We start from the raw sequence: 27,731 nt of genomic DNA, 5'->3' as shown, positions 1-27,731 counted from the left end.
TTCACTTAGAACTTAAAAGGTTTTTTATTTTATATTAACAAGGGAGGAAACCTAGCTTCAAGTACTTCCATTCACCCCAATGCAGGATATGTTTTCAGAGCCTACCAGTCACATTTACCATTACACCAGTCAGTGTAATTTAAACGGCAAGCCCTAGAGCAAAGAGATAAACATCACCAGAAACAGTCAAATAATTATGTGTGTTTGCAGCAGGAACACAAGATCAAATGGGGGGAAATATCAGTGCAACAACCAGAATATTAGACCATAATAGTCACATCTTCTCCAATGCCCCTTCCCTGAGCTATTATATGTCAAGCTGATCTGATCTGTATTCAAATCCATTTTAATTATAGCATACTTCCAAAATTCCCCTATGCCACCCTAACCTAACCTGATCTCCCCCACCTCTCCCTCAGATGTTATTCAAACTACAGCTCCCATTATCCCTGACCACTGGGCCATGCTGGCTGATGGAAGCTGGAGTCTAACATTTGGAATGCAACAGGTTGAGGAAGGCTGGCTCCCACTGTCCTCTTCTCCCAACTGCAATTCCAGTCTTTTTCAACTGTTAAGGGTTTTCAGGGAGGGTAAGGGGTGGATCAGAAACTGTTGGGGCAAGAAAGGCAGGGGACTCCCTCCCCTACTCCCAAGTAAAATGTATGTGATGATGCAGGCTGAAGACCCGGAGATTGACTTTTATGGCAAAGGTGCTTCAGAGATGGGATCAGTTGTGTTACATTACAAGGTAGTCAAGACAAAGCACCTGGACCACCTTGGACCAGTTCCCAAGGAAAAAATAAAACCTTTATAGTCTTTTGTTTCGTAGCATATTCTTGTTCCTGACGTTTCTCATTTCCCACGAGGAACTGGGCTTAGCTATTCCAGCAGACGAGACGCAGACAAAAAAAGTCCCCCACAGATCTTGTTCCATCAGGGTAACAGTTATCTAATCAACAATGTGGCTGAGATCCTCCCTCTCCTTGTGAACCAGGGTCTTTGTTGTCCAGCCCCAGCAGGTTTGCTTCTGCAAATCTGGTTACCGCCAGGCCCGGTTAAGGAGCTTCACCTGAGCCAGCCTCTTGGTGATCATGGTGGCAAAGACCAGCCCGAAAAGGACACTGCTGATCAGGACGTAGTCGTAGTCATCCTTCAGGACGTCAAACTGCTTGGAGGGGTAGACTCGGGTCTGGTAGATGTCCAGGCCATACGCCACGACCTGCAGGCGAAATTAAGTAAATAGAAGTGACAAAAGGCCGAGGACAGCCGAGTCCTGCCTCAAGCAAATATTTGGATGTAGTTGGTGCAGGGGGGTACTGAATCAGGCCAAGGAGTCCATTCCTGTCCTTGTACGGTGCCACTGGCAGGCCAGAGTTTCCCTGTCCCTGATCTAAGCCCCGTGTGACCATCACCACCTTGTAGAAGAAAGTGCATCGTTCGATGAGGAGTTAAGAGGGCTCACCAGACATGTAGACTCAAGGCCCGATGGGGCTGTGTAAATGCCTCTCATTCGGGAGATGGTCTGGTTGTAGTTGATGAACCTCTCTGCATGGATCTGCACGTCTGGGGAATACGGGATCAAGTTTTCTTCCCTGGAAAAAGGCAAGCAAGAGCAGAACATCAAAGCAACAGGCTCAGTCACCTCTCCACAAGATTCATTTGGACTGCCCCATGGGGCTCCCCTCCCCATATTGTGGTATTTTATATATTTTAACTTCGCTGTTGTTTTCATTGATTATAATTTATTGAAATTGTTGAGAGTGAATTTCTGTTCGATTATTATTTGCTGATATTTTGAGAGTTAATTTTATTGCATATTATTATATTCTAACGGGTTACTGAATATTACTTTATTTTAAGTCATATCTTCTATTGTGACCTATTTGTATTGGATCACATTGTTTAAAGATGCAAGATCTATGCTGCATATTTTGTTGCTTTTTCAGCTGGTAAATTGCCTTGTGTACAACAATATGGAAAGGCAGTATACTAAAAAAGAAGGAAACAAGGAAATTAAAAATGAAGGAAACCCCCCAAAGCCCCCCTTCCTTCTCATGTTGCCTTTTATTGATGATTTTTATATTTCTTTGTAAGCTGCTTAAAGGTTTCACCACAATAAAGTGGTATCTTAATTTTGTTAAATAAAACAAACAAACAAACAAACAAATAAATGGTCCGCTTAGAACTTCAGGGTTGTGGAACCAATAATGATGATTGGAGGTTGAGGCCTTCTAAATATTTCTGGACTACAACTCCCATCATCCCAGACCACTGTAATTGCTGGAGGGCTACAGGTTCCCCAATCCCCAATCCTGATAATGAGGGAAAGACCTTTCTTTTCTGCAGGAATTCCTTGAGAGCGGCATCCAATCACAGTAGACCACACTGGACTATCGATGGCCAAGCTGTCTGGCTTGGGGGCAAGGCAGTTTGCTCATATAAAAGTATTTCTGTACTGCCACAATGTAAAATATCAGGGCAGTGTGCCACATTTAAGATACAGAAAAACATTAAGATGACTAGTTAAATAAAAAACAATTAAGAATTAAACACCATACAAAAGCCTGGCAGCATAAAAAGGACTCCAAGAGAAAAAGCAAAAAGTGAATGTTGACGGAAGGAAGAATGCTTCACAGAACAGGACCTATCTGGTTTCTACCTGAGGCCAATTCTAGTTTCCTACAGTCCTCCTACTAGATGGCCTGACTGTCTAAAACCTGCTGCACACACTCAAAGGCTTCTCCAAAGGCCTAGGAGTTACACCCACCCCAATTTCCTTACCTAGTTTGCTCTGTAGGGATTTCTGGCCGCCGCGGGTCCAACAGAGCCTTGGGGAGTGAAAGGATCGCCCCAGAAGGAAGTCCAACTGCAGAGTTACAAATGAAACAAACACCATGGCAAACGTTATTTCAACAATTGCCACAAAATTCACACTTCCTCCTGAGCAACAGAAGTGTTATACAATTTTCTAAGATTATACGGTAATCATGATCAGGAATGTATTGCAGTGCAGATCTCCACGTGTTGCCTTTCAGCTAGATTTACTATTTTCACGGGCAAATGATTTGGAGGTCTCCTGTATCTCCTTTTGGGGTGATTCAAGTTGTACTTTCTGTTGGTTTCTGTGTGTTGCCACTGTGCAGTGCTCTTGGAGTCACAAGACTCTGTTTTGCATTCCAGAGACATTCCAGGCTGTTGGAAGTCTCACGGAAGACAGGAGACGGATGTGATGTTACTGGTTTCCTGTTCCTTTGTTTTTCAGTTGCTCTCTGCTTTCACAGAGAGAGGATGTTTCTTTTCTGTCTGCCTAACTAGAAATAAAAGGCTTAGCATGTACAGTGGTACCTCGGGTTAAGTACGTAATTCGTTCCGGAAGTCCGTACTTAACCTGAAACTGTTCTTAACCTGAAGCACCACTTTAGCTAATGGGTCCTCCTGCTGCTGCCGCGCCGCCGGAGCACGATTTCTGCTCTCATCCTGAAGCAAAGTTCTTAACCTGAAGCACTATTTCTAGGTAAGCGGAGTCTGTAACCTGAAGCGTATGTAACCTGAAGCGTATGTAAGTACCACCGAGGTACCACTGTAGCTCATATTTCTCGTCCTTCCCTGTGCTGGATTCTCTGCGTAATGGGAATGTGCTTGGAGCCTTATCAGAGGCTCAGGTCGTTAATCACGTCGGAGGCGATTCCAGAGGAGTCGCTCGGTCGAATGCAAGTCCGACATTTTCCTTGAAAACCCATTGTACATAACAGAACTTGTGCACCATTCTCTGGAAATAGAAGCAATTTAAGTTCTCCATGTTCCTAAGCATAGAGAACAACTCATTGGTGTTCTTCCCACACGCCTCCTAGAGTGATCCTAGGAGCCAACTTCAGTGGCTGACTTACCTCATTCCACTCCACTTTCTTGGTGGCTCAGAAGCCGATTTCATGCTGATTGGGTGGCTCGAGGACACTGGGGACAAGAGACCCTGCTGCAGAAATAGTAAAGGGTCTTCAAATTCCTCACCACCCCGGACCACTAGGCCTTTGGTAGAAGCTGATGGGAAACCCTTTCACTGCATGTTCTGAAACTGAAAGGGGCTGCTCCCTCCCTGCTTCAAGGTGGCTACACTCTCAAATCCCGATTGGTCGGAAAGCTCAAAACCCGGCCCACTCCTTAACTGAGCAAGTGGCGGCTGGTGATTCCCCGTTCTGTGATGGTGACCTCCATAGCACTGATGGCGGAGGGGAAAATGTAGGACTGCTGCAGGACCTGGGGCAGGAAAGGGCGGTCCAGGGAGCTGAAGGCCGTAGCGTTGTACTGCTCTGTCCCCTCGTACAGCTCCAGCACTGTGAATTCGTTGCGGCGGGCCTTGGCATTCCAGTACTGGTACTGCGGTGAGAGAGGGGAAAGCTTGCTCAGATGTAATAATAAAAATACTAATAACGATCAATCTAAACTACTCTTAATACAATGGTACCTTGGTTCTCAAATGCCTTGGTTCTTAAACGCTGAAAACCAGGAAGTAAGTGTTCCAGTTTTCGAACGTTTTTCAGAAGCCGAACGTCTGATGCAGCTGTCAGCTATTGTTTCTGGGGTGTCTGCACCAATCAGAAGCTGCGCCTTGGTTTTTGAACACTTCGGTAGTCAAACGGGCTTCTGGAACGGATTAAGTTTGGTGCTTTTGTTTTTGCTATTTATTTTGCGTTTTTGGTTTTGAGGCTTTTTCAATTAATTTGTTTTTGTCACTTTGTGGAATCCAGTTCAGCTACTGATTGATTGATTGATTGATTGAGTGTGTGACTGCGGAAATGGATAAAAGTCCCCCATCCAAACAATGACTATCATCAGTACAGGTAAGAATTATTATTTTTTAAATCATCTACAATACGGCCTTATTTATTTTATAGTACAGTACATTGATTACTGCTTTCATTTTATGGATCAATGGTCTCGTTGGATAGTAAAATTCATGTTAAATTGCTGTCTGGAACAGATTAATCCATTTTGCATTACTTTCTATGGGAAAGTGTGCCTTGGTTTTGGAACGCTTTGGTTTTGGAACGAACTTCGAGATCAGATTAAGTTTGAGAACCAAGGTACCACTGTATGGTATTTTAATTGCTGCTGATCCTAACTAAAACCCCAAACTCCCAGGCAATGGCACACTAGGCAAGGCCTTTCTCCATCCACAACTCCTTCATGATGTTCTCACAAATTCCACCTGCATGAAAGGGTGGGGCATGGGGACACTGCTTACCACCACCCAGTTCTCCGAGTGGACAATGTGGACCGGCCCCTTGGCCTTCTTCTGCACCGAGGAGTGGATGATCCGGCCAGTGACGCTGTCAATCAAATGGATCCCGATGAACGTGCGCTCCGGGTGGGTGTCCGTGCTCTCCGTCACCACCGCCAGCAGGTTCGGGTTCAACGACTGCAACAAGACAAAGGCTGACACCTTGAAACAGGTCCTACTAGCCTGTGTGTCCCCTTCCCAGCATGAAACAATGACTCAGATGGGGAAGTTGTCAGAATCGGGGGACGAAAAGCCAGCTGGCTCAGCCCCAGCTGGAGCGTCTCCCTCTCAGCCTTGCCGCTGCAGAGATCCATCGATCTCTGCTCCTCCGACATGCATCTGTGACTCAAGATGAGAAGCCTTGAGCACACATTTCTCAGCAGTGTAAACTGCACAACAGATGAGGCTTGAGGCGTGGACACATACTAAACTACGCATTTATTATACATAAATCAGGACAAAGAAAAACATGTCTTGTCTCCTTGCCGTCTTCTCAGAGAGAAACTGAAAACAAAAGCAATACAGAGCAGAAGTTCCGCTCACAGACTCCAGCAATCGGTGCTGGAATGTAAACAGACATGTAACATGCAACAATCCACATATCTGCAGCTCGGGAGGAGTGTAATCCCAACAGAAGTGCCATGGCTCTGTGTTCAAGCACCCGCTTTGCATGCAGGTCTCAGGTTCAATTCTCCAGGTACAGCTCGGGAAATCTCCTGCCTGAAACCCTGGAGAACTGCTGCCAGTCAGTGTTACCAATACTGAGCTAGTCAGTCTGATTTGGTATAAGAGAGTTCCCTATGTTTCAGTTTCAATCAGCTCCCTTTTTAAAGAACCACAAGGACAAGGCTCTTGTTTATTTTAAGGGGAATTACAATGGCTCAATATTAAAGCTGCTGCCAGTCAGACAGTATTGAGCCAGGTGGACCCAGGGATCTGTCTAGATATAAGAACATTTCCTATGCTTCTATTTAAATCAGCTCTTTATTAAGAATCATGAGGACTAGGCTCTTAGTTTATTTTATGAGGAAGTGCCAAGGTTCAGCATTAGAGCATTTGCTTTGCATACAGAAGGCCCTAGGTTCATTCCGTGGCAGCATTTCGAAGTAGAGTTAGGACAGAATCCTGCCTGAAACCCTGGAGAGCTGCTGCCAGTCAGTGTAGGCTATATTGAGAAAGATAGAATAATGACCAGGCTCACCATAAGGCATCTTTCTATTCTTCCTATGAGAACTGCAAAGGCATGTGATGTTGTCTGACGCACTGGACGTTCCCACGCCCTCTCCTACCTTGTAAAGGACACTGCGATCTCCCATCACCCGGCCCTGGGAATGGACGTGTTCGTTGGCCCTCTTCCCCTTGATGGTTACGATCCGCTGCACGTCAGGGGGGATGCTGATCTCCCAGCTCTCCTCCGTTGTCAGGTCCTGCAACACATGGCCAAGAACCCCAGGATATAAAAAATGTCAAGCCAGTTCCTAGAAAGTCCCGTCCTCCCCATAAAAGGCCCCCAGTCTGAGATGTACTGAAAGCATGATTCCTGGAGCCCCCAAAAATAACAGATTGGCAAATCAAATTGCAGGAGTTGGTGGAGACAGCTCAACTGACTAGTAAACTCAGAGGAAACTCAAAGCAAAAATTTGCGGAAAAATGGGATGGTTATAGAAAATATGTTCAAAAATACAATAATAGTTTTGACTCCGTGCTAGCATTCGAGTGGTAAAGGAACTAAAAGGTGGTGGACAACAAGGATTTATTATGTTTTTAGAATGTATTGGAAAATTTATATAGAAAGGTTTATTGTTTTGTGTACATTCGATTGTAAGATAAAATATATGCAAAGGGACTTGACAGGAAGTCAGAGTTGAAGAAAAGATTTTGAAAGATAAAATGGGAAAAATATTTACTTTCATTATTATCATTTTGTGTGCAGGTGTGGGTGTGGGTGTGTCTGCACATGTGTCTTTTTGTATGGAATGTTTGGGAGGAAATAAGACAGTAAATAACAAATAACAAACTAAATATTGATGTATGTAATTTTTGTTTCTTAATTATATTTAGTGGTAGTATGGCTGTATTGTATTTTGTAACATAAAATCATTCAATAAAAATTATTTTAAAAAAGAAAAAAAGAAAGGACGATTCCTTGCTTGCATGCAACTTCCCTGCGCAAGAAGCTTAATGCATTCAGAGCCCCATCCCGCTGCAGCAGATGGGTGGGATCTTTGGCCCTCTGGAAATTGATTAACTACAACTACCATCAATCTCCATGCTTACTGGGGCTGGTTCAAACTTCCACTTCCAGGGTAAGACCAAGAGCACCCACTGATGACATCACTTCTGAGTTGGCCAACCTGGACGGACACGCCAGCAGTATGGGGGGGCACTAAACCCCTCAGTTACAGGCCCACAACAACACACAAGAGTATTTAACACCATCTTAAGAAGGGGGAAATGAGAGCTAAGTACCTTTTGCAGCCTCCGTCCCATCAACTTGCCCTGTTCAGTGTCCGCCAAGTAAAAAGAGACAGTCGGAGCAATTTCCTCAAGCTGCCGGAGGACGTTCCTTGTCGCTGGGAACACTGTGACCTGGAAGGAAGGAAGGAAGGAAGGAAGGAAGGAAGGAAGGAAGGAAGGAAGGACAGGTCAAAGAAGTGTGAGGGTTTTTCAAGAGGCTTTCCGCATACCCGACAGATGAGGCAGAGCCTACCTTGAACTCGTCGTCGATCAGAAGCAGAACTTTGGCGTAATCTTGGTCCATGATGGGGAGCAGCAGGGACTGGAGGATAGGGCGGCTCAGCACCGGAGGAGCCACCTGACTCCACCTCCCAAAGATGGGGTTGAAGACGTAGAGGGAGCTCTTGCCGGTCTCCTGGGAGAGGAAGAGGCACGGGGACAGGAAGCTCATAAGAAAGTAAGAAGAGCCTGCTGGACCAGGTCAATGGGCCCATCTAGCCCAGCAACCTGTTCTCATAGTGGCCTCAAAGCAAGAAGCAGGATCTGAGAATAAGACCCCTCTCCCCTCCTGTGGCTTTCCAGCAACCAATATTCAGAAGCATTGTTGCCTCCTGGCTGCAGAGCATAGCCATTGTGGCTAGTAGCCACTGACAGCACTCTACTTCTTCTTGAATTTCTCTAATCCTCTTTTAAAGCCATCTAGGTTGCTGGCATTACTGCCTCCTGTGGGAACAAGTTCCATAGTTTAACTCTGCGCTACGTGAAGAAAGGCTTTCATTTCTCTCTCCCGAATCTTCCCACAATCAGCATCATTGGATGCCCACAAGTTCCAGTAATATGAGGGATAAAAATGTCTCTATCCACTGTCTCCGTGCCACGCAAAATTGTTATAAACTTCTACCATGTTGCCTCTTCTTTGCCTTTTCTCTAAAGTAAGACATCCCAAACACTGCAACCTTTCTTCTTCCATCCCCTTCAACATTTTGGGTTGCCCTTTTCTGAACCTTTTCCAACTGTGCGATATCCTTTTTTAGGTGAGGCAACCAGAACTGTACACAGTATTCCAAATGCAGTCGCACTACAGCTTTGTATACAATGGTGCCCCGCAAGACGAACGCCTCGCAAGACGGAAAACCCGCTAGACGAAAGGGTTTTCCGTTTTGGAGGCGCTTCGCAAAACGAATTTCCCTATGGGCTTGCTTCGCAAGACGAAATGTCTTGCGAGTTCCTGCGGGTTTTTTCCCCTTTTTTCCTAAGCCGCTAAGCCGCTTATCAGCTGATCTGCTAAAAGCCGCTAAACCGCTAATAGCGCTAATCCGCTAAGCTGTCAATGGGCTTGCTTTGCAAGACGAAAAAACCACTATACGAAGAGCCTCACGGAACGGAGTAATTTCGTCTTGCGAGGCACCACTGTACTGGCATTATGATACTGGCAATTCTATTGTCAATTTTCAAATTGACAATTCAGTTTTCAAACTCAGGCCTTGCTAGCTACCCACAGAAGAACTTTCCCCCTACAATATCTCCCAAGTCCAAACTGGCCATCACAGACATGGGTCCTGACCTTGTCCTTGACCAGGAGGGTGCACTGTGGAGGGTGGGGGAAGTGGGCAGTTGTCCTCTGGACCACCAGCTTGAAGGATGAGCCCGGCCGCACGTCCTGGAGGTACTGCTTCCACAGGATGGTCCCGGAGCTGCTTTCGATACCAAAGAGCTGGACAGAGAACACAAAGACCACACAACGGTCAAGCCACACAGGTTCATATAGCAGAGAGGCTTGATGGCACAACAGCAAGCGGACACAACAGCATGCGGTGATCCGCATGGAAAATGATTCCTGCGTTGTAAGGGGTTGGACTAGATCAGGGGCCAGCAAACTTTTTCAGCAGGGGGCCGGTCCACTGTCCCTCAGACCTTGTGGGGGCCCGGACTATATTTCTTTCGGGGGGGGGTGAACAAATTCCTACGCCCCACAAATAACCCAGAGATGCATCTTTAATAAAAGGACACAATCTACTCATGTAACAACATGCTGATTCCCGGACTGTCCGTGGGCCAGATTTAGAAGGCGATTGGGCTGGATCCAGCCCCTAGGCCTTACTTTGAATACCCATGGACTAGATGAACCTTTGGGTCCCTTCCAACTCTACAATCCTATGATTTAAATATTGTGTGTGGTGGAAGAGGGTGGCTGCCTTTGAGCTGATCCAGAGAGACTCTTCCTAATGTTCTCATTAACCACAAGAGTCAGGAGTACAACCTCCATGTTCAGTGACAGTCTACCACCTCTTAACGCCAGAGGCCACTGCCTTCATGCCTTGCTTGTGCGTTTCCCACCATGCCATTTGGTTGACAATAGTGGGACACATAGGAATATGGGAAGCTGCCTTATACCAAAGTCAGACCCTTGAGTCCACCTAGTTCAGTTCTGTTGACACTGGCTGGCAGCGGTTCTTCCAAGTTTCCAGAGGCAGGGGACATTCCCAGTCCTACAAAGCAGGCACTCTGCCACAGAACTAACGATAAGACTTGACCCTTGATTTAGCAGAGCTAAATATATAACTTAAGCTCCTGGCTCACAAGCACACTCCTCACCTTTCCAGAAGCTGTGACCACCACAATCATCTTCTGCAGGTTAAACTCATCCCGGGCCAAGTTGTCAATGTTGATTTCGTTCTTGATCTGGCTGCGGGGCTTGCGCGCGTCGTAAAACATCTTCCAAAGGTGAGCGGTCCAGGCCTGGAGGAGGATGAGCTGAGAGGACAGGCGCTTTAAGAACATGCCCAGCAGACCATCTGGAAAGGGAGAGAGAGAACGGGTCACACCCAACAATTAAGCAGAGGTTAATATAGAGGGAAGAGCCTGTAGCATGACTAGACGAGCCACTGCACCAATTCAGCATTGCTCTTACGTTCTCATATTCTTAACTTGGCTGACATTTCTGAGCCTCTCTAATAAAGAAAGCTTGAAGCCTATGCGAAATCCCTCATCCTCTTCCGAGCTTGGGAGAAGGACAGGGGATCTTGGACAGGGGACAAAGTTCCTCACTGCTGGTGAGCAGGAAAGCATGTTTGTGGAGCCGTGTGGTTCAGACAGCAAGCACAACTCAACAGGACCAAGAAAGCTCATGGAAGACAGATAGAGCCCCATAGATTGAAACTGACACAAATCAATCTCTCTCTCTCTCTCTCTCTCTCTCTCTCTCTCTCACACACACACACACACACACACACACCCCTTTCCAAAGCAAGATTGTCAAGAAAAGCAAGTGAAAAAGACAACTGGAGAATTACCTTGAATTGCTGGTTCCAAGACAGCAAAAAAGACAAAGCAGAAAATATTTGAAATGTGTTCATTGGAGTAAGAACAAAAGCCGCAGTATCAGAGATGTAACTAAATTGTGGAACCTTCCCTGCAGAGATGATTTCGGCCTCTTCATTACACAGCTTTTGAAGAATGCTGAAGATGCACCTCTTTACACACACACCCCACCCTGGCTTTTGACACATGAGATGAATATTTTTATTTTTATTTACATTGTTTTTGTAATTTTATCTTTTTAAAAGATGTTCTTAATGTTGTGTTTTAACTGTTGTTACCTTTAGGGTGAAGGGTGAATAATAAATTGCAATCCACCTGTGCAACACTACCTGGCAGCCTTGCTGACCGGGAGGGTCTTGTTGAGTTTCCTTAGGATTGGGAAAGGGAAAGAAACGCCAACTGTGGCTTTACCTGCTTTCTTCCCAAATTCACCCTCCAGCTCTGCCTGCGCGCCTGTCAGGGGCAGATCCACCATCTGCAAGCTGACCACTTCAGCCAAAGACTCTTCTCTGCTCCACAAAACTTTCCCTGTGGAGGAAAAACAAGAGATGCATAGGTAAAGGGACCCCTAACCATTAGGTCCAGTTTGGCCGACTCTGGGGTTGTGGTGCTCATCTCGCTTTATTGGCCGAGGGAGCCGGCGTACAGCTTCCGGGTCCTGCGGCCAGCATGACTAAGTCGCTTCTGGTGAACCAGAGCAGCGCACAGAAACGCCGTTTACCTTCCCGCCGGAGCGGTACCTATTTATCTATTTGCACTTTGATGTGCTTTCGAACTGCTAGTTTGGCAGGAGCTGGGACCGAGCAACGGGAGCTCACCCCGTCATGGGGATTCGAACTGCCAACCTTCTAATCGACAAGTCCTAGGCTCTGGTTTAGCCCACAGCGCCACCCGCGTGCATAGGTGGCCATAAAAGGAAATATGGAGGGAGGGCTGTATCCAGTGTTAGCGGACCCCTTGAAATGAATGAATCTTACTTAGCTGCATTGGTTACAACAGGTCTACTCTGAGGCAGATGCAACTCTTAGACTGCAATCCTAGAAACACTTGCTTGGAAAGACTTCTAATTCTCCTTCTTAGGCCATTGGCAAAGTCAGCTCTCTGTCGTCCAGTTACCAGAAAGGTAAAGCTTGGAGTGTGGGGTAGTGGTTAGAATGTCAGACTAGCAAACTAAGAGACTGGGCCATGAAGCTCACCCCTGCCTCTCAGCCTAACCTACCTCACAGGGATTAAATGAGAGAGGGAACTGCATATGCCCCCTTGAGCTCTGTGGGGAATAAATGCAATAAATGAACTGTGCAACACAGCAGAAAGGTCACCTGGTTGCTGAAGGAAGGAGAGCATGTGATCCGCCGTCTGCACCAGGGCTCGGTAGCCCACGGAGTCGTCTTTCTTCAGAAACACCTGAATGTAAAGCTGAAAGAAAAAGGAGGAAGGGGTAGGCAGGTGGATGGGTATCATGGTGCTGACCTTTAAAGCCTTAAACGGCCTCGGTCCTGTATACCCGAAGGAGCGTCTCCACCCCCATCATTCAGCCCAGACACTGAGATCCAGCGCCGAGGGCCTTCTGGCGGTTCCCTCATTTTTAGCAGATAGTCTAACAAAACCTCAGGCAAAAGAAAGTTTCAACTCTCTTCAAAACAAAATGGGACTGACACTGAGATCCGGCGCCGAGGGCCTTCTGGCGGTTCCCTCATTGCGAGAAGTGAGGTTACAGGGAACCAGACAGAGGGCCTTCTCGGTAGTGGTGCCCGCCCTGTAGAACGCCCTCCCTTCAGATGTGAAGGGAATAGGCAGCTATCTTCTCTTTAAAAGACATCTGAAGGCAGCCCTGTTTAGGAAAGTTTTTAATATTTAATGCTGTATTGCTTTTAACACTTGATTGGAAGCTGCCCAGAGTGGCTGGGGAAACTCAGCCAGTTGGGCAGGGTATAAATAACATCATCATTATTAATTATTATTATTATTATTATTATTATTATTATTATTATTATTATTATTATTATTAGCTTGCAGGATTAGCAAGATGTCCAACCAATTAAGGAAGCAACTTAGAGTTTTCTGAGAAGACTGCTAAGATTCTTGGTATTGGTGTGGGTAGTTATATGATTGAGGCCTGTTGTTCATATTAACTTTATTTTGGAGGGGAAACTTGGATTGTATCCAACCAAGTTTTACTTAAGTTTAGGGAAGCTTTAAATGTTTGATGCGTTACTGTATTTTAATATTTTGTTGGAAGCCGCCCAGAGTGGCTGGGGAAGCCTAGCCAGATGGGCGGGGCATAAATAATTAATAAATAAATAATAATTAAGTGCAGACCTGTCAAAATTAATGGGCTCAAGTAGGTCATAATTTCACCGAGTCTACTTTGAGGAGAATTGAGAACTTGGGTCCATTAATTTCAATGGGTCTGCTCTGAGCTGCCCCCAAATACAATTTGTGATTAATATACAGTGGTGCCTCGCAAGACGAAATTAATCCGTTCCGTGAGGCTCTTCGTCTAGCGGTTTTTTCGTCTTGCGAAGCAAGCCCATTGACAGCTTAGTGGATTAGCGCTATTAGCGGTTTAGCGGCTTTTAGCGATCAGCTGTTCAGCGGCTTATCAGCGGATCAGCTGATAAGCGGCTTAGCGGCTTAGGAAAGGGGGGGAGGGAAACCCGCAGGAACTCGCAAGACATTTTCGTCTTGCGAAGCAAGCCCATAGGGAAATTCGTTTTGCGAAGTGCCTCCAAAACAGAAAACCCTTTCGTCTAGCGGGTTTTCCGTCTTGCGAGGCACCACTGTATATAGTCCCGCCCATTGTGTTGCCCGTGGACAGCACAGAAAATTCAAACACCCACTAAGGCCCCTCTGCTCCCACTCTCCCCCCAAGACCACTCCCCATACCTGTTCTGGCCTTGTAGAAGTTTTCTCCAAGGTGAAGCTGATAATGGTATCCAGCAGCCTCTGCCCAGTTTCAGCCAAGTACAGGTTAATTACGTAGGACTGGTTGTGGCAGGATAAGGATTCCTTAAGTGTCATTCAGAAGAAATTAAAAGAAAGGGGGGGTAGGATTTAATATTAAGTCCACCGTCATGCATGATGTCACCACGAGCAACAGAGTAGCTACCTGACCCAAGGAGTGAAGATTGCAGTGGGGTGGGGTGCACGAAATACATTTAAACCATAGCACTTTAAACCACACACTTCAAATGCAAGGTAAACCTGGTTCAGACATAATGGAAAACCATGGTTTCGTGTCCCAAGAACGAGCCTGCATGAATCAAAGGGTCATGCTCTCACCCTCCTTGCTCCTCCTTTGCATGCAAGGAAAGATTGAAAACATCTGCTTTTATAATTATTAATAGCTCCCCACTGTGCACAAACTCAGGAAACTGTGGTTTGTTCTAACTCAGTTGAGTTTTTTTAAAAAACAAAGGTATTGAAGCATGGCTTGACCCCAATTTCTTCTAACTCGCCACAGTTGGAACTAACCACAGGTCCTTGCATTGGTGTACAATGGCCTCGGTCCTGTATACCTGAAGGAGCGTCTCCACCCCCATCACTCAGCCCGGACACTGAGGTCCAGCGCCGAGGGTTTCTGGTGGTTACCTCATTGCGAGAAGTGAGGTTACAGGGAACCAGACAGAGGGCCTTCTCGGTAGTGGCACCCGCCCTGTGGAACACCCTCCCAACAGATGTCAAGGCAATAAGCAACTATCTTACTTTCAAAAGACATCTTAAGGCAGCCCTGTTTAGGGAGGTTTTTAATGTTTAATGCTGTATTGTGTTTTTAATATTCAGTTGGGAGCCTCCCAGAGTGGCTGGGTAAACCCAGCCAGATAGGCAGGGTATAAATAATAAATTATTATTATTACTACTACTACTACTACTACTACGGCGAACTGCCCTTGGCTCTAAAACCAAAGTAAAGGTAAAGGGACCCCTGACCATTAGGTCCAGTCGTGGCCGACTCTGGGGTTGCGGCGCTCATCTCGCTTTACTGGCTGAGGGAGCCGGCATACAGCTTCCAGGTCATGTGGCCAGCATGACTAAGTCACTTCTGGCGAACCAGAGCAGTGCACAGAAACAACATTTGCCTTCCCGCTGGAGCGGTACCTATTTAACTACTTGCACTTTGACATGCTTTTGAACTACTAGGTTGGCAGGAGCAGTGACCAAGCATCGGGAGCTGACCCCCGTCGTGGGGATTCGAACCACCGACCTTCTGATCAGCAAGTCCTAGGCTCTGTGGTTTAACCCACAGCGCCACCCGCGTCCCTAAAACCTCTTCTTTCAGATGGGAAAGGAGAGGGGAAAGTGTGCAGACCCAAGGCTTGTGCTACCTCATGATCATAAGGCCATAACATAAGGCCAAGGTTTCCTGTTACACCCGAAATCATAGTTTTTGCTTACTACAGATGTGAACCTAGACCATTATTCTGAGCTTCCAAACTTAGGACAGGAAGTGCCGCCTTTCCATCAGCTTCAGAAGTTCACTTCTGTCTCCATGGTCATTAAGGCAAAAGGACAGTTCTCACCGTAGCTTGTCAATGGATGGTGAACACAGATGTACCAACAAACAACAGTCAGGACAAATCATGCTGTGTTATGCTGATTTGGTGGCCTCTCTCAAACCATAGATTGTGAGCTGACATGAGGTCAGAGGTGAGTGGTGAGTTCATGGCAGGCAAGATTTGACCTGGGGACTTTGTGAGCCATAGCTCAGCCTCTCAGCCACTGCACAACCTTAGCTCTGGCGCCTGGGTGTTCACATCCTTCCAAGTGTCAGACGCATTATCATCTGCCATGTTGCAGTTGGTAAGGGGGATGATAATGCAGGCCTACTTTACATGGTTGTTGTGTGGATCACAAGATAATCCACATGCAGCACTCTGAGCATTTGAAACCACTATAAATAGCATCCATTTAAGCTACTACTTAATTTGTTGTTATTTAAAAAACAAAGCAATAATGCCCTCTTTGCAGTCACCAGTATTTTGGCTCACAAGAAGACCTAATTTCAGAGTGTGGGCAATTGCCTTCTGCAATTTTATTCTTTAACACAAATTAAGTCTACCACAAGGTTTCCAAAGTCACACAGTGGGAGAATCTCAGGTAACAAGAATGAAAAAACCAAGATATAAAACAAGACTAGCTGCCTCCTTTCACACAAACCAGCAAACCAACTACGAAGCTGTCAGCTATAGTTCAGCCCTCCCCAACTTGGTGCCCTGCAGATGTTTCAGACTACAGTACCCATCAGCCCAAGTAAGCATGCTTGTGCTGCCCAGGGCTGTAGTCCAGCTGCCTTTCCTGTTTCCTGCAATCTGAGAAATTATGGTTAACAGCTTCTGTAACAAGCCAGGACACTAAACCATGGTTTGCAGTTGACCTCATCCCAGAGCTATTAACTATAGTTACTGATTCAGAGAAAATGGGTAAGTTAAATTAAAGACATCCCCATTTGTTTGCTGGCTCACACCGAGAGAGAAGGGAAGTTGCCAAAATGTTTGTATCTCAGCTTATTAAAAGTAGAGAGACGATTGCCTGAATGCAGACAAGTAATCACACTGCAGCAACAAAAGCCAGCATGATCCTGAGGAAGTCGAGGGCATTTCAGGGACAAGCCAAGTTTCTGATTTCACCCAACATGTCACCCTCAAACTTACCACTTCGGCCTTGCAGGTGAGGACCGCGGCTACCGTTTTCTCGTTGGTGGTTGCGAAGGTCACGAGGACAGCCTGAGAAACGCAGCAGTGAGAGAATGAATAAGGAAAACACTCCTGGAAGAAACACTGGGCTTGGTGGGGTGAGAGGTGCACTTGGATAAAAGTTCCCTTGGGTGACCCTGGCCTAGGAGCTTAGGCGATAAACCTGAGCATCAGACTACAGGAGGACTGGCTGCCTACTGAAAAATCCCTGCACCGAGTCACATCACCAGCTCACCCTGCTCAGATCTTCCTCTTAGAGAGACAGAGTTCCCAAGGTTTCGAGCAGAGAGGGATTTCGATAACATAAGGAAGTAACAGATAGGTAGCCGTGTTGGTCTGCCATAGTCAAAACAAAACAAATTCCTTCCAGTAGCACCTTAAAGACCAACTAAGTCAGTTCTTGGTATGAGCTTTCGTGTGCATGCACACTTCTTCAGATACGTGATGCACACTTCTTCAGATAAGGAAGTAAGAACATGGTACCAAGTTGCTGGTACCAAATAGTATGGGAAACAGTCCTAATAGAAAAATTAACCAGTAAACTGAAACCAACAAGGGGACAAACAGAAGAAGACGCCTTTACCCCGGTATGGCTCCCCGTTATCACATACACAGCCCAACAAGACAATGACAATAATCCACCAACAGCATACAAATCAATATGGCTAACCTGATCCAAAACACCCACCCACCCCACTCACATGCGAAAACAAAGATCACCACAGCCAATCACAAATGAACAGCCACACCCTAGGCCAACCCCAACCTCTCTCACCACCAAAGGAACACAAATGAACAGCACAAGCAACGCTGACACCAAACCCTACATACATTAAGCAAAATAGAAACATCGCCATAGGGGATATGGATACGGATACGCCATAGGGGATATGGATATGGATATGGATCATAGGGGCTGATGGGAGTTGGAGTCCAACAATCTCTGGAGGACGACAGGTTCCTCGTTCCTGATCTATGGAGAGGTCACGCACACTGCGCTACAGCCCTTTCTCAATGTACATCGGCAGAGAGTTGGTAACATTCCTCAAGGAGACGGGCTTTTAACAGGTAAAACATCAAGGTGTTGGCACTGCAGCAAAAGCTTCTCCTCTTCATTTTTCCTTTAAAAAAAAAATAATAATAGGGACCATTTCCTTTTACCTGTGGAAAATCCCGGAGGAGGCTCAGCACGCCGTTCCGATGCTGGAGCAGCGCAAAGTGGCTTGGAGACAGCTGCAGGAAGAACTGGGTGCGGGAAGCGCTGGCGGAATTGGGCTGAGAGGAAAGCAAGCGGGGCCGGAAGCCGCTGGCAAACTCCAGACCAAGGGACTGTGGAGGGTGAGGGAAGGAAGAGAAGGCGAGTCAGGCAAACGTGGGACGTAAGAGGAGCCCAGTAGCATTCAGTGGTCAACCAAAGGATGCCTCTGGGAATTGGAAGCAGGACCAGAGCGCAACAACAACTCTCCCTGTTTGCCTGCGGCAGTGGAGAGAGAATATAGCCACTGATAGCCCTATTCCCCACGGATTTGTATAATCCACATTGGTGTCCATTGCTACACGAGAACATTGGCTCAGACCACTGGCCCATCTGGTCCAGCATCCTGTTCTCAGTTACCCACCAGTTGCCTCAATGGGAAACCAGCAACTGGGATATGGATACGACAGCACTCTGCCATGTGCAAGTCCCAGCAACTGGGATTCAGAGGTGTATGGCCTCCAACGGGGGAATTTGTCTAATCCTAGCTGACAGCTATCATTACATCCTATAACGTAAAAGCATGGGCCCTGAAGCTAGATCTGGTCAAATACTCATCTAAGCCAGCATCCGGTTCTTGCAGTGGTCAACCAGAAGTCTTAAAAGGATGCCTGAATGGAAAGGCGGAACTTTCTCTGCTTGTGATTTCCAACAACTGGTTGGTACTCAAAGGCCTCTGACTACAGGGGTAGAGCACAGCTGTCATGGTTTGCAGCCATTGATAGCCATTCTCCTCCTCCATGGAGGCTATCCATCTTATTGACCTTCCCACAGGGGTTCCCTGACACAGCATCAAAAAGACGGGGAAATTAGCTGCGTTACAAAAGCCATTGGAAGAGCACAGCTGAATAAGCCATCACAATGCAGTGCTCTGATCTCACCAAACTCTGTGCACAGAATCTGAGAACAGCAGCAATCTCCTGACTTGGGGATTCCCCGTAAATGCGCTTTCCGGAAACAGCTGGGGACATTTTTGTCCTGACAGGTTTCCCCAGCTAAATAAATGGGTGTTTATCAAGAGTACCCACTTGTTAGGTTTTTAGTCTTGTTTTAAATGCATCTTTAAACAAAAACAAAAACTGTTTTTAACTACAGTGGAACCTCGGCTCCTGAACAGAATGCGTTCCGGGAGTCCAGTTGACTCCCAAAATGGTTCGGGAACCAAGGCACAGCTTCCGATTGGCTGCAGGAGCTTCCTGCAGCCAATCGGAAGCAGAGCTGGATGTTTGGCTTCCAAAGAACGTTTGAAAACCAAAACAATCACTTCTGGTTTTCAATCATTTGGGAGCTGGAACGTTTAGCTCTCAAGGCGTTTGGGAGCCGAGGTACGACTGTATCATGTATGTCAATTGCCTTGAGAGTAAGGTTTAGAAGGCAATTAATAAATCAAAGGTATTATGATTATTAACTGGCATTCAGAGGCACACTGCCTCCAACAGGGGAAGGAGAACATAGCTGCCATAGCTAGTAACCCTTCAGATATGCCAAGTTGAAAGCCAAACCCATCCAAAGTTACCAGCCTGCTTCCTAGACCCCTCACCTGCAGTGGAATCTGCTTCACCTCTTCCCCAGAATCCAGGGACAAGGCATAGAGTGAGTGAGTGGCTGAGTCGGCGCACAAGAGGACTCCCTCTCCGACCACACCACAAGCTCCATTCAGAGTCCTTGCCCAGGGGGCTGCCACCCTGACCTGCAGAAGGAAAAAAGTGTTGAGAAACTGGATTCGCCTCCCCAACAGCAGCTCCCTTCTCCACCACACACAGCAGAGACATTTTCATTAAGAGTCTAAATACTGATATAATATGGCGCCCTATTTATCAAGGGCACCTGTTGTTGTTTTTCCTTTTTAGTCAATCAGAAGGTTTTGCGATGATTCAGCGGTAGCCGACACGGTGCCCTTGAGATGATGCTGGACCACAGCTCCCATAATCCCTGACAGTTGGCCACGCTGTCTGGGGCTGAGTCCAACAGGCAGGTGGACGGCCGCAGGTTCCTTGTCCTTGAACTCTTGCTTTCACTGCCCCTCCATCCCTTGCCTTTACTGTCCCCAGCTACCTCTGCCTTCTTTTAATGAAGGATGGAGAGCCTGTGGCTCCTCTGGATGTTGTTGGGACTACAACCCCTGTTATCCCTGACCACTAACCGTGCTGGCTGGGTTGATGGAAGCTGGGAATCCAATCACCTCTGGAGTGCACAGTTACAGTTTACTAACCCAACTGATTAAACACTACAGTGCTAAAGGTAAAGGGACCCCTGACCATTAGGTCCGGTCGTGACTGACTCTGGGGTTGCGGCGCTCATCTTGCTTTATTGGCCGAGGGAGCCAGCATACAGCTTCCGGGTCATGTGGCCAGCATGACTAAGCTGCTTCTGGCGAACCAGAGCAGCACATGGAAACGCCGTTTATCTTCCCGCCGGAGCGGTACTTGCACTTTATCTGCTTGCACTTTGACGTGCTTTCGAACTGCTAGGTTGGCAGGAGCAGGGACCGAGCAATGGGAGCTCATCCCGTCGTGGAGATTTGAACCGCCAACCTTCTGATTGGCAAGTCCTAGGCTCTGTGGTTTAACCCACAGCGCCACTCACATCCCTGCTAAAGGTAAACGTAAAGTCGTGACCGACTGGAGTTGCGGCTCTCATCTCGCTTTATTGGATGGAAGCTGGGAGTCCAATCACCTCTGGAGTGCACAGTTACAGTTTACTAACCCAACTGATGAAACACTGCTGTGCTACTCAGGAATAAGTCTCATAGGGGTCAGTCAAGTTCACCATCAAGTAAGCACACACAGAATCACAGCCTTAAATCTGCAAATTTCCCAAATGCCATCCTCCCTCCTGGACAAAAAAGTAAGCAAAAACCCAGCTTTTCGCGAGGAAACAGAAATCCCATTCTGAGCCCAGACCTTATCCTACCTGTCTTGTGATCTCTCCATCCTCAACGCTGAAGGTTACGATGCTGAAGTGGCTTTGAGGACTGACTCCAACTGCGTGCACCGACCCCGTCCCGTGGGAATACACCAGCTGATACTGGACAACCTCACTAGCAAGGAATATCAGAAGTTGATTACGTCAGCCGGCTGTCACCACAAGTCTTTGGGGGACAGGGGAAGGTAGAGCTTGGAAGCTCCAGGATCTATGTGGTCACCAGCCTACCAGCAAAGCAGCCCCGAGGAAGCATAACAAGAGCAGCTGCCTCTTGTTTACCCCCAGAACCTAGTAACCAGTGGTAGGCTGCCCCTGAACATGGAGGTGAAACCATCAGTAACAAATGTCTTCAGATTTACATGGAATGATAACTCATATCCAATGATCAGGCTGCTGGAGATGTTACTTCCACAGGCAAAACAGCACCATATGCACATCACCAGACTGGGGGGCACCCAAAGGTTTGTAGAAGTACCCAAAAAAGAGGGGGGACTTAAGTTGAGGAGAAGGGAGCCCCAAGATCAGACCAATGAGGACTGTGAGCATGGAAAGTTGACTGATCAGCTGATCAGAAGGGAGATAAAACAGAAAACCACGAAGGGGGTGTGTAAAGGAGGTGGAACAGAATGGAGCAGCTGGAATACATAGGAAAGGGTCTTACAGCAAGTCAAAACCACTGGTCTGGCTAGCTAGCATTGCCTACACTGACCAGCAGCAGCTCTCCAGTGTTTCAGGTGGAGGATATTCCTAGGCCTACCAGGAGATGAATCTGGGACCTTCTGCATGCAAAGCAGTTGCCATTTCAACAGCTACGGCCCTTCCTCTGCGTTTTTGTGTTCCACTTGTTCTTGTTCAACTGGTCCATCCCAATGTGCATAAGAAGAACCTAAAGGCCCTTGAGGAATCCTGAATAAGCAGCATGCAACACCCCATTTGCAGACCCCGTTTGCCTCCTATGAAGACAATGACCTAATGTTTTTCTGCCTGTGTGGTAGCGTATTTATTTTTTTGGGGGGGGGGTTGGCAGAGCACTTAGCTACTCGGGTCTATTATTTCCCAACCCTTCCAGGAGATGGATTGAACCTGGGACCATTCTGCATGCCGAGCAGGTGTTCTACCACTGAGCTACAGCCCCTCCCTGAACCAGAGATGAGCACGGCTCACGATCACCTCCTACCTTTCTGGCAAATGCTCTAACCACTTCTGATGGCCATTGGAGAGGTAGTGAAGAGAGAGCACATTTTTCTTCAAGATGGCTATGTGTTTCACCATGTCCTGAAGCCCCACCAAACTAGCCATCTGAAAACTTGAACAGTGAGACACACAAATGGTTTATTACAGCCACAGACCAAGAGAACTCACCACAAAATTAAAAACATACAACTAGCTAAAACAATTATGACTAGAGGATGAGATTCATTTTGTTTCACAAAACTGATATGATGCCTGACTGCAGAAACAAACCTCAAAGCAGTTTATGAAAAGAACAAAAGAATGGAATTATAAGGGAGGGGCCGGGGAAGCCAGTTAAAAACAGCTATCAAAAATGTTCCAAAATAATTAAAACCAACAATAAGTTAAAAGCCAGATTAAAACAGGCACCAGTGTTCTATGTGCCTGGATAGGCCAGCCTAAACAAGAGTGCTTTTAGCAGGCCCCAAAAAGAGAAGAGTGAAGGTGTTTGCCTAATGTTAATCAGCAAGGAGTTCCGCAGTGTGGGTGCTGCCACACTAAAAGAGCAATTTCTAAAAAATGTGGAACAAGTATTATGTGGCTTCTGCAAAAGTGCCAGTTCCATAGATTGGAGCCAGTATGGTGTAGTGGTTAAGAGCTGTAGTCTCGTAATCTGGGGAACCGGGTTCGCATCTCCGCTCCTTCACATGCAGCTGCTGGGTGACCTTGGGCCAGTCACACTTCTTTGAAGTCTCTCAGCGCCACTCACCTCACAGAGTGTTTGATGTGGGGGAGGAAGGGAAAGGAGAATGTTGGCCGCTTTGAGACTCCTGAAGGGGAGTGAAAGGTGGGATATCAAATCCAAAACTCACTCTCTCTCTCTCTCTCTCTCTGGAGCGGTCAAGTGGGCTTGTATGAGGTAAGGTAAGGTGATCTCACAAGCAAACTGGTCCCAAGTTGCTTTATTTACTAAAAGTAACAACTTGAACTTGGTCCGGTAGCAAATCGGCAACCAGTGCAGGTGTCTATAAATGTACTTTTTTTTCAAGGAACCGACAAAATACTACACCTGATTTATGCCGAAGTCAGATAGCTTTCTGCAACCCTTTTGATAAAATAGGAAGAAGCATTCCTTAAGCAAAAGAACACAATGTCTACAGAAGATTTTCCAGGGAAAGAGTTCTTAATCGTGGGAGAATCAACCTCTGTATACACTCACAATGCAGAGGAAGAACATGATGAACGGGACCCTACATTTGGCGTTTTAAAATCTGCCATTACCCCCAAAAGGTTGCAAACGAGTTCCCCAACATTCTACCCACCCACCCACCTAAAATTCTCACCTGCCAGCATCCATCGATATCTCCCAGTTCAAGCCCCCGATGTTGGTCTCCCAGGAGCGCAGGAGGCGACCACCGTTGGAGACAGTGATGGCATCTATACGATGGGGTGGTGAAAACAGCCGGTATATTATAAATACCCGCAAACAGAGCTCAGAAGAAGCATATCACGCCTTCATAATAAAGGGGTGGTAGATCTGCACCTGACTGTCCTCATTTTGTCTTGGGACAAGCAAGGCTCTCTTCCATTTGTGTTCAACTCTATAGAACGGGATGAGGAACACAGGACTCTCCCCAGGACACACCCTCTCCTGGACCAGCTCAGCACCCTTCTTGAGGGTTTTTATACGACTGCAATATGTCCTTGGACTCGTGTAATGGTTCTTGCATGCCCAGACAAAGGATAAAGAGAGGCATATGTGTGTGTGTAAAAACCAGACAACTGTGCTAAGGTAAAATTCACATTTGTTGCTCCGCCCACTTTTGACTCAGTAGGGAATGCGGGCCTCAAGTGAAAAAACAAGGCTCCCTGCCCCTATTGTAAAACAGCCAAGGACTTGCTGTGCTCATAGTTTTGTCTCTCAACTCTCAGTCTTCCCGCCTTTACCCCGGTATGGCTCGCCTTTATCACATACGCAGCCCAACAAGACAATGACAATAATCCACCAACAGCATACAAATCAATATGGCTAACCTGATCCAAAACACACACACACCCCACTCACACACGAAAACAAAGATCACCACAGCCAATCACAAACAAACAACCACACCCTAGGCCAACCCCAACCTCTCTCACCACCAAAGGAACACAAGTGAATAGCACAAGCAATGCTGGCACCAAACCCTACATACATTAAACATAATAGAAACATCGCCACCCCACCCCACCCCCACCCATCTTCCCTCCCTCCACCCCCCCTTTTTTTCCCTCCCCCTAATGTCTCAAAAAATGAAACGGATTGGTAAAAATGTTACATGGAAAAAATACGAGAGACATTACACTTACTTCTGTAAAACAAGAAAATCTTTAATAATAAAAAAGAAAAGAAAGAACTCTCAGTCTTCCTTTCTGTAAAATGGGAACACTCAAAGAACCAGAATTTGTGGGGAGGTGAGATTGTTAAGAAATATTATGGCCAGCACTACAGACCTAATAACTCAGCTAGAATACAAATGCTTCACTTACCTTGTCCATGGATCAGCATTGCATCTATCGCTCCTTCAGGAGTTCCTTTGTCCACGTGGCGCCACACTTAAAAAGAAACAGGAGTCCAATGAACAGAGGAAGCTACATTTCAAGGGTTGGGCCATTTTGTCTAATAGCACCCATTCCTCCCAGAATTGCAGAGTTTGATGGGACCCAAGGGCCATGTAGTCCAACCCTTTGAAATGCAGGAATCGCAACTCAAGAGTCCCTGACAGATGGCCATCCAAACTCTGCTTAAAAACCTCCGAGGAAGGAGAGTGCACAACCTCCCAAGGGAGACCGGTCCCCTGTCAAACAGCTCTTATAGGCAGAAAGTTATTCCTGATGTTTAGTCAGAATCCCCTTTCTTGTAGCTTGAAGCCATTGGTTTGAGTCCTACCCTCCAGAGCAGGAGAAAACAAGCATGTTCCCTCTTCCATGCGACAGCCCTTTAGATATTTGAAGATGGCTATCGTATCCCCTCTCTATTTCCTCTTTCCCAGACTAAACATTCCCAGCTCCTTCAACCGTTCATCATAAGGCTTGGTTTCCAGACCCTTGACCAACTTGGTCGCTCTCCTCTGCACACGATCACACTTGTCAATATCCTTCCTAAACTGTGGTGCCCAGAACTAGACACAGTGTTCCAGATGTGGTCTGGCCAAGGCAGAATAGAGTGGTACTGTTACCATTAGCCTAATGCACTCAGAGCAAATACCGTATTTTTTGCCCTATAGGACGCACTTTTTCCCCTCCAAAAATTAAGGGGAAATGTGTGTGCATCCTATGGAGCGAATGTAGGCTTTCGCTGAAGCTTGGAGAGCGAGAGGGGTCGGTGTGCACCGACCCCTCTCGCTCTCCTGGCTTCAGGAAGCTATCCGCAAGCCTAGGGAGCCTGCGGGAGTTCCCGCCGGGCTCCCCAGGCTTGCGGATAGCAGCCTGTTCTGGGGGATGGGCTCAGGGGAAGCTCAGGCTTCGCCCGCCCCAGCCCCGCGTCTGGGGGGGAAATATTTTTTTTTCTTTATTCCCCCCCCAAAAAAAACTAGGTGCGCCCTATGGGCCGAAAAATACGGGTACTCTACATGCGAAGTTGCCTTAGTCTGAGTTTCACATCCTCTCAAGCCCCTGTTCCTCATACAGTTGTTATCACCAATGCATCTATCAGAGCAATAGGTATAAACAGGCCCTATCCTGTCCACTGCCTAAGAGATACTCACAGATGTCTCCTGTCCTGGAGTTCAGAGCAGCCATCACATTCTTCTCGGTGGCCACAATGAGCTTCCTGGAGCCCTGCGAAGCTTCCAAGGAGGCAAACTTAAGCTTTCCCACATATTGCTGTCTCCTATTAGAAACACAAAGGGGTGTATTTTTGTTCTAAAAATAATGAAGAGCACATAGCAGAAAGTAGTGAAATAATGTGGTCAGTTCTGTCAGGCACCGAACATATAATGCAACTTTCAAAATAATCCAGATTTACTATGTAAACCACTTTGAGTCTCTTCCTTCCAGTAGCACCTTAAAGACCAACTAAGTCAGTTCTTGGTATGAGCTTTCGTGTGCATGCACACTTCTTCAGATACACTGAAACAGAAGTTTCCAGACCCTTCTATATAGTGAGAAGGTGGGGAGGGGTATTACTCAGAAGGGTGGTGGGAATGGGTGATTGGCAGATAGCTGTGATGAGCCTGTTGACGACTCTTAACGACTGCAATAGGTCTTACAGGAAAAAGCAAGGGGTGAAAAGGTGAAAAATGGCTTTGTCATGTATAATGAGATAAGAATCCAAGGTCTTTGTTCAGACCAGGTCTCTCCATTCTATACAAGATCTCAAAGTAGCTGTTTTACTACAAAGGAATTTCAGAAATAGACTGGAAAGAGAAGCTGCTGAATTACAACTTATCACCAAACTCAAAACAATGGAGAATACCCCTCCCCACCTTCTCACTATATAGAAGGGTCTGGAAACTTCTGTTTCAGTGTATCTGAAGAAGTGTGCATGCACACGAAAGCTCATACCAAGAACTGACTTAGTTGGTCTTTAAGGTGCTACTGGAAGGAATTTGTTTTGTTTTGACTATGGCAGACCAACACGGCTACCTATCTGTAACTTTGAGTCTCTGTTAGGGAAAAAGGTGGGATACATAAATAAATAAATAAATATTAACATTAGGCAACATCAAAGAACGGAGGGTATGCAATCAATCAATCAATTATGGGGGTCTGAACTAGCAGTGACTGATCAGGGGTTCTCTTTCCCTCCATCAGCTTATATTAGAAACCTCCCTCCCTCCCTCATATCAGCACTTCCTGTGGCAGGGAGTTCCGCAGGTGAGGTCAGTTCGGCCTGTCACCCACCAGTCAAACTTGCCCACTTGGTCCTCGTAAACGGCGCCCGCTGGGTCAGGCGAGAGCAGGAGAAACAGCCGGAGTGACAGCAAAGGCCCCAGAAACCAGGACGCCGCCATGACAGGCCGGGGAGAATTGGGGGGGGGGGTGAAGAGAGGGAAGGAGGCCCTCGCTATCCCATCGGGCACCGCGGGACCATAGAGCTTCCGGGACCATAGAGAGCAGCTTCTAGACCTTTTGCCTCCATAGAGATATGTAATGAGAAGAGTTAGAGTGACCCCCCAGTGATCTGGAGTAGGAGTTTCAAAGCCCCTTGAGACTTTCCCCCCTTCCCTTGGTACGCGGAGGGCGGAGAATGGGATAAATATATAAACATTGTAATTATTATTCTTTTAACCACACCTGTATCTGCTACCCAGAAGCAAAAGCGAACAACAAAGGATGTGGGAATAGTTCCTGCTCAATAAGAAATCAAGATAGCAATTTTTTTTTACAAAAGAATGTACTTAAATGGTTTATTGAATATTTACAGGTAAATTATAAACAGATGAAAACATTGGCAGGGTTGTTGTAATAATCTGCAGTTTTGTAAGAGTATATGTTTAAAGAAAATGAATAATAATAATAAATAATAATAAATTTTATTTATATCCCGCCCTCCCCAGCCGAAGCCGGGCTCAGGGCGGCTAACAACAATCAACAATCAAACAATCAAATATTCACACATTCTAAAAATATTACATTATAAAATCAA

The 27,731-nt window shown here is 46.5% G+C and overlaps 1 protein-coding gene across 1 annotated transcript; it reads right to left on the bottom strand.

The window, feature by feature from the left end:
- EMC1 (ER membrane protein complex subunit 1) lies at nt 1–27,141 on the bottom strand. Its single transcript, XM_081870886.1, has 22 exons — nt 26,987–27,141; nt 25,849–25,973; nt 24,632–24,697; nt 23,446–23,539; nt 22,107–22,235; nt 20,918–21,044; nt 19,545–19,694; nt 17,911–18,078; nt 16,708–16,779; nt 13,943–14,065; nt 12,376–12,472; nt 11,468–11,584; nt 10,331–10,530; nt 9,300–9,449; nt 7,989–8,150; nt 7,748–7,867; nt 6,568–6,705; nt 5,243–5,416; nt 4,164–4,374; nt 2,782–2,866; nt 1,463–1,592; nt 1–1,219 (listed from the first exon to the last, which is right to left on the bottom strand). Exons 1-22 carry the CDS (start codon nt 27,094–27,096, stop codon nt 1,040–1,042), a joined length of 2,928 nt encoding a protein of 975 aa, XP_081727012.1. The 5' UTR covers nt 27,097–27,141; the 3' UTR covers nt 1–1,039.
- Nucleotides 27,142–27,731: the final 590 nt, after the last annotated feature.

The sequence above is a fragment of the Podarcis erhardii genome (genome assembly GCF_964252035.2).
Source record: "Podarcis erhardii genome assembly, chromosome: 7".
Lineage (NCBI taxonomy): Eukaryota > Metazoa > Chordata > Lepidosauria > Squamata > Lacertidae > Podarcis > Podarcis erhardii.
This window is presented reverse-complemented; position numbering and strand designations above follow the sequence as displayed.

Bases quoted from the DNA above. Each gene is read 5' to 3' on its own strand.
- EMC1 (XM_081870886.1), bottom strand. From the start codon at position 27,096: ATGGCGGCGTCCTGGTTTCTGGGGCCTTTGCTGTCACTCCGGCTGTTT. The intron at 16,780-17,910 runs GTAAAAGGAAAT...TGCGTTTCTCAG, and splicing joins TCCTCCGGGATTTTCCACAG to GCTGTCCTCGTGACCTTCGC. The intron at 10,531-11,467 runs GTAAAGCCACAG...CTCCCTTTCCAG, and splicing joins TGAATTTGGGAAGAAAGCAG to ATGGTCTGCTGGGCATGTTC.